This window comes from Astatotilapia calliptera, chromosome 6, assembly GCF_900246225.1.
Source record: "Astatotilapia calliptera chromosome 6, fAstCal1.2, whole genome shotgun sequence".
Taxonomy (NCBI): Eukaryota; Metazoa; Chordata; class Actinopteri; order Cichliformes; family Cichlidae; genus Astatotilapia; species Astatotilapia calliptera.
In genome coordinates, this window is record NC_039307.1 from 24,784,112 (window position 1) to 24,797,454 (window position 13,343).

The 13,343-nt window shown below is 38.4% G+C and overlaps 1 protein-coding gene across 2 annotated transcripts; it reads left to right on the top strand.

Annotated features, from left to right (window-relative positions):
* Positions 1-898: 898 nt before the first annotated feature.
* Positions 899-12,358, top strand: pkd2 (polycystic kidney disease 2). Of its 2 annotated transcripts, none has more exons than XM_026171288.1 (15): positions 899-1,874; positions 2,304-2,417; positions 3,101-3,234; positions 4,020-4,270; positions 4,372-4,596; positions 5,356-5,584; positions 5,669-5,839; positions 5,961-6,142; positions 6,242-6,362; positions 6,470-6,568; positions 8,596-8,717; positions 8,829-8,946; positions 9,096-9,256; positions 10,615-10,762; positions 11,157-12,358. In XM_026171288.1, exons 1-15 carry the CDS (start codon positions 1,454-1,456, stop codon positions 11,364-11,366), a joined length of 2,706 nt encoding a protein of 901 aa, XP_026027073.1. In that variant the 5' UTR covers positions 899-1,453; the 3' UTR covers positions 11,367-12,358. The 2 variants fall into 2 exon arrangements, with proteins under 2 accessions (XP_026027073.1, XP_026027072.1); XM_026171287.1 differs by having other exon boundaries at positions 900-1,874; positions 9,093-9,256.
* The last annotated feature ends 985 nt before the right edge of the window (positions 12,359-13,343 follow it).

Sequence of the window (13,343 nt, forward strand, 5' to 3'; positions counted from 1 at the left end):
TTAATATCATACATCTTTGTTTTTAATTTAGGATGTATAGTGCAGAGAAAGTCAGAGCCTGATCATCGGTGCATTATACATGTAACACCTCCATTATCATGGCTTACTAGAGTGCTGGAAAGACACAAAATAAAAAATCTGAAGTTGCATTTTTTTAACCTCCAAAAGTATTGAGAAAATTTTTTTCCATAATGTTTGGACACATGAAAACACATAATACAAATTAAATTATATAATAACTAACAAAATGGAGAGCAGACCGTTAACATCATTACCTAACTAAACAAAATTACTGAAACCATGTTTGTTTGTGGAGTTTGTTTTTAAATATGTGCTTGAGATTTTAGAGTTGTTGTTACACCCATGTATAACTACAGAAGCCCAGTGTGAAAGCACGTTATTACCAAAGGGTCAGCTTGACCAATTTACGGCCATGATCATGCATTTTATTTAGAAGCTAAAATGCAGCAGATCAAATATAGTTCCCGCTGATTTTGACGGGGTTTTTTGTTTGGTTTGGTTTGTTTTTTGCATGTGGAGCACTGAAATTTCTGACCTCCTGTCAGTACGCTCCTCTTAGCCCAGTGCCTTGTTGCCATAGCAACCACAGACCCAAACACGCAGCTCTTGTGTAACTTTATAAATAAAACCTGTGTTACATTTTCAGTAAGTGCAAAGCTTATTGGTTGTTAAAAGAAAGCTAAAAAAAAAAGTTTTCAAATAAAATTACAACTTTTTTTCAAATTCTGAATTCTGGGTTTTACTAATTAAATACAACCCTACACCTTTTACACGCTGTAAATCCAAACAGTGAAATCTTGTTAAGTTTTATTAAGACATTGGGGTTAAAAAAATTATATCAATTTCATTAAAAAAAAAAAAAGTTCCCCCTGTGGTATTTTCCATCCTTTACTGCGACGCCATGACTTCTACTGTAACCCGAGTCCAACCCAAGGAGTTTTTTGGGGAAGAGTAACAAGAACAAGATGGCTGTCCCGGGATGAGAAAACTATATTCTTTTTTTCACGTAAACACGGCATTTTAATGCAGCGGACAGTTCAGTCCAAATACCTGTTTATCTAACAACTTTAACCACTTTAAAGGCATCACTTTGAAACGGACGTCGTTTTTCACGGGACTTTTCGGGAAGTTTCTAACGGTTTGTTGAGGGTGGAAACTACTGCATTAGCTATGAGGAGCAGGACATCGTTACTGAGATCTCTTTACCGTGAATTTTACGCACACGGCAAGGTTTTGTGATCTCATTCAATTGGCCATTTGACTAATTTTCTGCTTTATTTGTTTGGTTGTTTTTTAAGGCGTTTAACAGTTTAGTTTGTCACCTCTGAAAGCTTCAGTCACTGCTGTTTATGGGTAACATTTAGCTTTTTCGCATGCCCGCACCATATTATAATAATAAAATACATAAATAAATAATAATAATAGCTGGACCATGAGTTCATCTCGAGTCAGACCCCAGCAGCTGCCTCAGAGCCAGGCTGCTAGGTCGGCAAACAAACTCGACTCAAGTGAAGGGATAGAGATGGAGAACATCCAGCATCAAGACCTGGGTCTCGGTGGAGTCGTAGGCACCCCGTCCCCACCTTCGCGACAGGCGTGGAGCCGGGATAACCCGGGTTTTGAACCAGAGGACGAGATCATGGAAGCAGACTGGCCTCAAGCGAGTCCCGGGAGAAGGTCGGCGTCCACGACCTCCGGCAGCAGCTGCAGCAGCAGCGGTCTGGGTAGCTACAACCGTGGGGGCAGCAGCACCAACATCCCCCGAGGAGGACTCTATCCAACCCCGACTTTGGAGCAGCAAGACAGGCATGGGCACCCCAGCTGTCTGAAGCAGATACTCCAGAAAATCAGAAGTAGGTGACGATTTTTTATTCTTATTGTAAAGAATAACGCCAAAAAAACTTGTACGGTTCACTGACAGTCATGCTATTTTTTTTTACTAAGTGTTATTTGTGTTTTTACTTTGTAACTGTTAATAAAGACGATGCACGCATAATAAAAAACAATATTTTATTTTCGTCCATTAAAGTAAGGAATCACATATATGTTTGAATTCTGTATGACCACCGCTTTCTTCTCTATTGTTATCAGTAAATCTGAGTTCAATAATTGCACTAATATTGTCCTGATGTGTCATAGCCTTTATTTATCTCATGTATATAAGGTTTTATGCAAAGATGGAAGCCTCGAGTGTTGTCACTCTTCTAAACTTTCCTGAGATAGTTGCACATTTTGTCTCTGTGTAAATGTTGCACGTTAATAGTTAACTGTTTCCTTTGTAGTTCTGTGGGGCACAGAGCTGATGGAGGAGAGTGACAGCAGTCGAGAAAGATACCTCAGGAATGTACTGAGGGAGATGCTCACATATATCGCATTCCTGATCACCATCTGTATCTGTAAGTAAACATGCGAGTCTTGTTGTGTCCTTTAGGAGTAGTTCCTCAGAAGTGACTTATTACTTTGATCATTATTAAGAAATACTTAGGAGATCCCCCTGATAGATAGCATAAATTAAGCTCCAGATAACAGTTGTGGACTGAACTGAGAGTGACTCATGGACAGCTGTTTAAAATGTGGCATCTGTCCTGTTGCTGAAAATTTACTTTCCATACTCACAGCTTAATGAGTCTGGCAGAAAATCTAAATTTCAGCATTTGTCAACGGGCATAAATTCAAAAAACAGCACAAATTTCAAATGGCAAAAAGAAGTGGCATGTTTGGGAAGAAAGTTAAAATAAAATAAAAAGAACTCATAGTAAAGTTTTCCCTTCTCTCTTCTTGCTGCAATAAAAAATGCCAAAGTGTGGTTTAGGGTGGATCAGGAAATGATTTCCTGGCAGACACCATTAAGGCTTATTTTGCCAGCCTGAGCCCGACTGTTAAAGGCATTTTCCAGAACTACTGAAAAACTGCAGAGAATAATAATGCATTACAAAATTAAAAGTAGATTCAGCCTAATTTTGAATTTAAATGTTCATAGGGTCCTTACACAGTCAGAGTGCATGTAAACTGTGTCATTGATGCTGGTGCTAATAGAAATTTCCTTCTCTTTCCTGTCATATCCTGATTTGTTCTGCAGTGACCTATGGGATGGTGAGTGTAAATATGTACCATTACACCAAAGTCATGTCTCAGCTTTTCCTGGACACGCGGCTGTCTGCCGGGGACCCCTCTACTTTTAGGAGCCTGTCAACCATGGAGGATTTCTGGAAGGTAAAGTGTAACATTCATCCTGTCGTTGATGTCTTTTACTTTTCTGCAGTTTTGTTATCATTTCACAACATCTCAAGAAAGGAAGGTCATGTTTAAAGGAGTACTTTAAAGTCAACTTTTTCAACTAATGCTTATTTGCTCCCTACTGATGAGATGCATTTGAAGTTTCTGATTTTGGTGATTTGGTGATAGTGGTGATTTTAATATTCATGTCTGCTGTGATGCTAAATCCCTGGTCAAGGACTTTCTAAATGTTAATGACTCTTTTAACCTGACACAATGGGTCACTGTCCCCCACTCATGAAAAAGGACACATACTGGACTTGGTCCTATCCCAGGGGTTGTATTTGTGCGTTACAGAAATATATTATTTGTTTAACAGCTTCAGTCATCGTTGTTGTTTTTATTCGTTGTTGTTGTTGTTGTTGTTTTTATTGCATCATTGTCGTGCATTTTCCTTGTTTAGTTGCTCTTTAGTTTGTATAGTACTTTGTATATGTAGTATGAGCTGTTGGAAATGTGCTATATAAATAAGTTTGACCTTGATCTTTAGTTTGTGTTAAGCTAAGAAACTTTAACTTTCGGTTCATATTTATCAAATACATGTGAGTGTGGTGTTGATCTCATCTGTGAACTATTTCTTTATTTTAAAAGTGCATGGCAGTTTTAGTCTTGTGAAGTTGGTGTCCATCAGTTCAATCAGTGCAAACTTAGTAATAAACCACACTTTTGATTACAAGAATTAAAGATCTTTCTTCATGCCTTTGTCTGCCCTATACTCTCAGTTCACAGAGGGACCTTTCCTCAATGGCATGTACTGGGAGGTGTGGTACAATAATAAGAGCCTGCCAGAGAATCAGAGTCTTATCTACTACGAGAACCTCCTTCTTGGGGTGCCGCGCCTCCGACAGGTCAAGGTCCACAATGAGACCTGCTCTGTCCATGAAGATCTGAGGGATGAGGTCCAGGACTGCTACAACCTATACACCCTGACCAATGAGGATACTGCCCCCTTTGGTCCCAAGAATGGAACCGCGTAAGTTCATGAGTTTAAATTGGTTACATAAATATGTATCATATGGGATGCAGATATATTACTATCTACATCCTGTATGTTTCTCTCTTGGCCTCTGTCAGGTGGTTGTACACCCCAGAAAGCGAGATGAATAGCAGCAGTTACTCAGGTCAGGTGTCTAAATATGGAGGTGGAGGATATTACCAAGACTTGTCTCGTACCAAAGAGGAGTCAGCCATCCAGCTGCAGGTTCTGAAAGATCACTTGTGGCTGGACAGAGGCACTAGGGCAGTCTTCCTCGACTTCTCTGTCTACAACAGCAACATAAATCTTTTCTGCATCGCCAGGTAAGAATCAATAGCCTTGTCATAAATTATAATGTTGGGTTGTAACAGATTTATTGAGCTGAAACTATAATAACAAAACTACAGATAACATACTTTGAAATCATTATTATAGTTAAACGTAGGTACAAATATCTTCAAGAAAATGCCTAATTTTAATGTTTCCTGAGTTTGCTACTGAAAATTCACAATTTGAAAATAAAACAAAGTAAATCTAAAAATAAATTTGCAGTTTTAATTGCAGCACAGAATAAATTTACTATAGACCCCTCTTTTCAATATATCATTTTTTAGATTTTCCTCTTGTATGACTGGACTATTAGTTTTAAGGTCTTTATAAGCAGAAATGGTGAAAAATGCCCTTAGGTCAAATTGCCTATTTTTGGATTCGATTCTTGAATTTAAACTGAATTTAACAAAAAGTAAAAAGCTTTTAGTATTCTGTTAACTAAAATGTGTGTGGTAGCATATGGTTATCACCCGGTGCCTATCCACATTACTTTGCTGAACCTCAATGGTGGTGACTAGTATGGATGTATACACATGGCTAAATCCAAGAAGGAAGTTGCTGAGGAAAATACTCACCAACTTAAATCTACTTTGCCTTCCATTGTTAATGAGGATTAGAAAACCTAATCATGCTCCTTCCTGACTTATCATCAGCCAGATTCTTGATTTACACACTTTAGTTTGATTTGTTTCCACAACATAACAATGCCAGCTACCGTTGCAATAGCTGACTAAATGTGGTGCATTTGTCAGGTTGCTGGCAGAGTTCCCTGCTACTGGTGGCGTAGTGACCTCTTGGCAGTTCCAGACGGTGCGACTGATACGATACGTGTCCAGCTGGGACTATTTTGTTGGGATGTGTGAAGTGGCTTTCTGCCTATTCATTCTCTATTATGTGGTGGAGGAAGTGTTGGAGATCCGCATCCACCGCCTACATTACTTCAAGAGCCTGTGGAACTGTCTCGATGTTCTTATTGTCACGGTGGGCATCAAGGTTAATTTTAGGATGATTACAAATTTGATTTGATTTGATATTCACAGACTTTCACTTGTTTGTTTCTTTCAGTTGAGCATTGTTGCTATTATTATGAACATAACGAGAACAGCCATGGTTGGAAACCTGCTGAGAGGCCTGTTGGAGAACCACACTGCTCACCCCAGCTTTGAGCCTTTAGCCAACCTGCAGGTTCAGTTTAACAACATGGCTGCAGTTATTGTCTTCTTTTCCTGGGTCAAGGTAAAAAAAAATCTTCTTCCTTTACTTCATTATTCATCCAAGAGACCTTCAAGGAACACTTAGTGGAATTCACCAATGCAGCAGAGTCGACTAATGCGAACACTGTCTCACTTCCTCTCAGCTTTTTAAGTTCATCAACTTCAATAAGACCATGAGTCAGCTGTCCAGCACCATGTCTCGCTGTGCCAAGGACCTCATGGGTTTTGCCATCATGTTCTTCATCATTTTCTTGGCTTACGCTCAGCTGGCCTACTTGGTGTTTGGAACTCAAGTCAACGATTTCAGCACTTTCCAAGCCAGCATGTAAGAGCCTTGAAAATTTAGCTAATGAATGTAGGAACACCTCAAACCAGTGTTATTTCCTATTGTTGTTTAAAATGTTTTATTTGTTTGTTTGCATAGATTTACCCAGTTTCGTATCATTTTGGGAGACTTTAACTTCTCAGAAATTGAAAAAGCTCATCCAGTTGTTGGACCTATATACTTTACAACCTTTGTCTTCTTCATTTTCTTTATTCTCATGGTAAGTAGAGAATCCACGTGATTTGTTAAATAAGTAACCTTTGTTCTGGGTTTTAAAATTAATGCTCAGTTATCCTACAATATTTTCTCTCTTTATTTTTTACATAGAACATGTTCTTGGCTATTATCAATGACACATACTCTGAGGTGAAGGCTGACATGTCCCAACAGAGGTCTGAGATGGAAATGACAGACCTTATTAAGAAGGTATTGAACAACATTTCTATTTCATTGTTATTTGTTATTAAGGCAGATTTCTTTTAAATTGGTTTTGGCTTTGATAATAATAATTATAATAAGTATAAGCATGTACACCTGAAAGTGTGATTTCTTGGGTGTGACTGAATCTTAACAGGGGAAGTATTATGACACACTTTGTCGTCTGTTGTATATTTACTGTGATGTTGTTTGATGCTCATATTAAAGATCAGTTAGGCCATGTCCTCTCACCTGAGCAGGCACCTTGGAACGAATCTGGGCTGTTATGTCGAAGCTTGTATCTAAATAAATAGGGAGAACCATGACTTTCATTTCATCAGTTAGTGGGAAGTAAAAACTCCAGACATCAGAGCTGTGAATTTGGATGTGGCTGAGATGGGGGCGGGGCTTTAAAGCACAACTTCTGTCTTCAAAGAAATGCAAAGAGCAGCCAGTCAAAAGAAATTAAGTTTCATAATGATGATGTTATGCGGAAAATGGTTAGACATCAGGTCTTGCTGTGGTGCATTCAAGTGTAAAAACTCTGCTTTGTAGTTTTAACAAAAAGACTGATGCTTTTCTCTTGAATCTATCTGAACCATGTGTGGAGTGTTGGGTGGGCAGTATTTTCTGCTTTTTGTGAGGTTTTTCAGGCTTTCCTTGCTGAGAAAAAGTGGTAGGACTGCAGTTATGTGTTTCTATTGCTGTCCAGAGGTGGCAGAAGTACAGACATTCTGTACTTAAGTATAACTAAAGGGTATTAAAAAATATTCCAGTAAAAGTTGAAGCATTGAGTCAACTTCTTTATTCAAGTAAAAGTAAAAAAGTACAGGCTCTAAAATGTACTCAAAGTAGCTCTTTGAAGGACCTTTCTACCAGTTATTTTTGTGCTAAGCTAACTGAACCTTGTATTATACTAATGGTAAATGGTAAATGGCCTGTATTTGTATAGCGCTTTTACTAGTCCCCTCTAGGGACCCCAAAGCGCTTTACACACCCAGTCATCCACCCATTCACACACTGGTGGAGGCAAGCTACAGTTGTAGCCGAGGCTGCCATATTGCGCCATCAGCCCTTCTGGCCAACACCAATAGGTGAAGTGTCTTGCCCAAGGACACAACGACAGACTGTCCGAGCCGGGGCTCGAACCGGCAACCTTCCGATTACAAGGCGAACTCCCAACTCTTGAGCCACGATCGCCCTATGTATAATGTAATTATAAAATAATATTAGTACATAGAAATACAAACTTTATTTCATTCTACATTGTATTTCTAATAAAGGTACTCAGAGTATAAAAAAATAGCACTATTTTCTGTTTCCTCCATTGTAGAGACTTTGCCTCTAAACTAGAAAATTAGTAGGGAAGAGGCTAAAATGGGATTCAGCAGGTGGGAGAACCTTTAAATCCACCACAGTACAGCAAAGTAACCTGTTTATCCCGCACTAAACTGCAGAGTCTTTTCATTCAATCTTTAAACAACACATTTAGTCTCCCTCTGTTTTTTGCAGCATGTATAACAATGTGAAAACACATGTCACATGGACAGACACGATATTTGATTTTAAAACAAGAGGACTTACATGTAAGCTTTAAAGTTCCAGTTTATGATATCCCACTGAGCAGTCCTTACATTTAAATCCAACCTCGTCTTCCTCTCCTGTCTTTCTTATCTTTCTCCATCTTTGAGTGAAGTTAGCGCTTTCTTTTCTCTCCCTGCTGGACGTTTAATCAGAATCAGAATAACTTTATTATCATTGTCACAGGTACAACAAAATTAAAAGTGGTCCCCGATCAGTGCATCTAGCAACACACTGTGTTTGTTTCAAAATGTAGGGAGTGAAAGTAAAAAGTTGTCAGAAAAAAGACCTACTCAAGTAAAGTACAGGTACCTGAAAATTCTACTTAAGTACAGTAACGAAGTATTTGTACTTTGTTTCTTCCCCCCTATGTCGCTGTCAGTATATTATGGAAGAGACTCATTTATATTACTGTAAATGTAATTTGAAATATTTCTCTGGTTTCCTTCCCCCAGAGTTGTAACAAAGCTTTGATGAAGCTGAGACTAAAGAAGACAGCGGTAGATGACATCTCAGACGGTTTGCGTCAAGCTGGGGGGAAACTGAACTTTGATGAACTCCGTCAGGATCTAAAAGGGTGAGGAAACTCTAATTCTGCTAAAATCCCTCAGAGTTGTTGTGCTCAGTTTGTTGAATATAACACTCATGCAGCCTGTCTTCAGTGTGTACTGTCTCTTAATTTCATCAGAAAGGGTCACACAGATGCAGAGATTCAGGCCATCTTTGCCAAATACGATCAGGATGGTGATCAGGAGCTGACAGAGCATGAACACCAGCAAATGAGAGATGACCTGGAGAAAGAGAGAGTGAGTGAAGTCCCAAGCTTTTATTTTTACCATTTGGTAAAACAAGAAAAGAGTGTTATTTCAGTAACTGATCAGACAATCTGCACATAAGTGCAACAATGCAGCCACAACAGCAGATGTTCAGTGTGTCTCTGCTCATACGCTAGGAGGACTTGGATCTGGAGCGCAGTTCGCTGACTCGACCCAGCAGTGGGCGGAGCTTCCCTCGTACCCAGGATGACTCAGAGGAGGACGACGATGAGGACAGTGGTCACAGCTCTCGACGTCGTGGCAGCAGCTCTGGGGGTGTCTCGTATGAGGAGTTTCAAGTGTATGAAGTTTTTTTTTTTCCTTCCTCAGATTTATCAGTAAATGATATTTAAAGAAATAATAATAATAAATAAACTGCTGGGCAGACTCAGTTAGTAGAGAAAGGACCATGGTGATAACTGGATGTAAGCATGGAATGAAGTCTAATTGATGACAGTTTTTGGTGATTGTGAAACATTGGAACATCCTGAAGTATAGGTTAAACTTGCGCAGCATGAAAACATTTTGCCAGGAACAAATAATTATTTTTTAAATATATTTTTATTATATTAATGAACACATAGTCATGACAGATTTCCTAAGAGTGTTGGACAGACTAAAGGCGAAGTTTATTGTCAATTCCAGAAACTAAAACAACAACAACAAGAAGCTGCAAGTTCAAGTTTAGATCTAAGGTCCAGATTTATTACAGATTTGTTAACTGTCAGTATTTATTATAGTAAGTTAAATATTTATTCGTAACAGTAGCTGTGTCTGTCAGTGAACTACAACTCTACTGTATTAAATTTATGTGGTTGATGACAATAAATAGATATCAATCAGGCATAACATAATAACCAGATGCCTAATATTGTTCCCCCCTATTGAGACATGGACTCCAATAGACCCCTAAAGGTGTGGTATCTGCAGATTCGTTATGTTCTGTTAGTCACGAGGTGCAGCCTCCATGAATCGGAGTACTTTGTCTAGCACATCCCACAAATGCTTGATTAGACTGAGATCTGGGGAATTAACTTATTCAGTAATTTGAGCTATAGTAGCTCATCTGCTGGATCAGATCACACCACATGCATCGGGCCAGCCTTCACTCCCCACATGCATCATTTTGGCCTTACCATCTATCATCCTGTCACTGGTTCACATTGGGCCACTTTTGATAGTTACTGACCACTGCAGACCAGGAACACATCACAAGAGCTGCAGTTTTTGTCCAGCTTGTCCCTTGTCAGACTCACTCATATCTTTATGCTTGCCTATTTTTTGTGCTTCTAACACGTCAATTCTGAGGACAAAATGTTCACTTCCTCCCTAATATATCCCACCCACTAACAGGGGCCATGATAAAGAAATGCCCGATCGGTGTATATGCAGCACTGGACATTAGCGAAACTGCATCTGTATTACTGGAGATGTGTTAGCATCGTCCCTTTGCATATCTGCCAACACGTGCTGTACACAAAAACTGATAATGTAATAATGATTTAATTTTGTCATCAGCTAAACTCATCAGCTAATGTTGGCAGGCAAAAATGGGTATTGTGTGTCACGTCGTAGTATTTCATGCTGTTCTGAGTGATAGCAGCTGCAGCGCTATATGACATTTAACAACAAGAGAGAAAATCATTCTTTGTTGTGCAGGCTGGTGAGACGCGTGGACAGGATGGAGCACTCTATCGGCAGCATAGTGTCGAAGATCGATTCAGTGATTGTCAAGCTGGAAGTCATGGAGAGAGCTAATCTTAAAAGAAGAGACGTGGTGAGCAGGCTGCTGGATGGAGTCATGGAGGTGAGGTGTTAATATGTTATTATGTTAATAATGTTATCACATGACTGAATGCGTCATTTGTAGTGTTGACTTATGGCTGAATTGCACCCTGCAGCTCCCCTCAGTTGAGTTTTAAAACAGTATTCTAGTTTTTGAGGTTTTTAGGTATTTTTTATTGTTTGGTTCATCACTCTCAGTCACTCCCTCGAACAGTGATGAACACTGTGGTGAACACTATCGAACATTTAGGATTTAAGCAAGAGTCTTTTTTTTTTTTTTAAAATACTTGCCTTACATTCAGGAAGAAGCTCAGAATGAGTTATTATAAGTTAACTGGATAAACTCACGAGATGAATACGTGTGGGTTGAGCTGACGTTAACATAGTTTGACATTTAATCTGTTTCCGTTTGTCAGGATGAACATCTGGGGCGGGACACAGACACACACAGAGAGCAGATGGAAAGGCTCGTCAGGGAGGAACTGGAGCGCTGGGAGTCCGATGATATGGTCTCACAGGTCAGCCACCCACAGCCGGCCACTCCTGTTGGCCCGCGGCCTCGCCCTTCCTCGTCCTTGTCCACCGACGGCCTCGACACAGGCGTGAATGGGAGCAGCCATGTGTGAAGACTTGGCATGCTGAACTCTGCAAAGAAACTTTATTGGATCCTAACTTAATATGTGGGTCTTTGTTTTGCAGCAGAATGTGCTAAAGCTCATGGAAGGTGTTTAACTTACTCGACATATTAGAGAGGAAGTCAAATGCACCTCACCTGGTATACACAAATGCACTGAAAGAGAGAGGCTGTCACATGCAAAGGGTCTTTACTCAGTCTCACGTATTATTTTGACAGATGACGAAAGGTAAACAAAACAGACAAGGTGCTGAGGAACAGTGAAGGATTTAATCATTACACCACAGTATTACACACGCATGTACCAGCGAGCAAGTATATTCAGAATTCAGTGTATGATTTTAATATTACATGCTTTCGATCGCTGTATGCACAATTATTAGCATTTACACAAAAGCCCTTTCTATGAATAATAATGTTGCTGATTACTTTTTTCATCATTTTAATATGCAGTAGGTACAAGCGTGGCACTTCCTGTCACATTTACTCATCCTTCCAATGAATTAGCTTATCGTTTTATGATACATATTGTAACTTTAAACAAACTTCGATTTGGAGTGCATCCAGTGTTCATGGGAAACCCATGCATTATTTTTCCTTTTTTTAAAAAAAAAAAATCTGTTGTGCCAAATAAAGTGTTATCAAAATACATCAGGGGGACTTTACTTGGTTTTATCTCACTTTACAAGAAAACATATATATAAAAAGAGAGAGAAATCACATATTATATACAGTATTACAGATGAGTCATTATTTCAAAGCAGAATCAAATAATAGTCATACTGTCTACTGATCTGAACAGAAAATAAACTGCACCCACAAACTTCCCTGAGACTGGTTCTGTTGGAGGTTTCTTCCTGTTAAAAGGGAGTTTTTCTTTTCCACTGTCTCCAAGTGTTTGCTCATAGACGGTAATGTGATTATTGGCTTTTCCTTGTATTATTTGTAGGTCTTTACCATACAAATTAAAGCGCTTTGAGAAAACTGTTGTTGTGATTTGGTGCTATATAAATAAAATTGGAGTGAACTGAAAAGTAGGCCAAAAGTCATTTTGGATTTGTCTAAGAACTAGAAAGTTTAGATGCAGCAGTTTTAGTACATTGAAATTTATTTGCAAATGATGTTAAATTAAAAGATATTTTACACATTTTAAGGTTTTCAGTAACCAAAATTTGGTTTGTACTTCAAATTCTTCCATATACACTGATTTAAAGTTACGCAAAAAAAAAAAAAAAGTTTCTTATTTCAGGAGAATTTATATCATGGTTTTGGTGTGTGGTAACTACACTAAGGTTTATAACTGTATTAATAATAATTAATGCATTAATAATAAAAAAAAAACACAAGACCAAAAGTTACATGAAGATCTTTATACATGGTATGAAAAAACTAACAGAGTATAAATGTATTACAGAGTTTTGCTTTGGAAAACAGATAAAGCCACTTGATGTAATGCTTTAATGTCTACAATTACAAATGATCAGCTTTTAATTATATTATGAAAAATTAATAGCACAATTAAATAAGTATAATTTGGAAACTTTAATCAAAACAACTGGGTTACAAAGGTATTGGGAAAAAGTCACAAACTGACAAATGCTGCAGAAGTAAATATTAATAAACAGCTTTGAAAGTTTACTTTGAGGCCAGTATACTTTTTAATTTCTACACTTTTTCACTTTGGAAAATTCACAATTTTATCCTATAATTTGAAAATATTCTGTCTAGTTTGTTTTGGACTCACAATTTTTTATACCCACAAAGATTTTATCCAGACTAAACTTATATAACAGTAAACAAAGGAACCAACAACTAGGTTTTGATATTTTGGGAAACAGCCATACTTGCTCACTTGGTATACTGGTACTTTTATATCTGCACAATAAATACACACACTGGCATCTCCACTAGGTTGCTAGTACTGGGTTGGACCCCTTTTGCCTTCAGAGCTGCTTTAATTCTTTGTTGG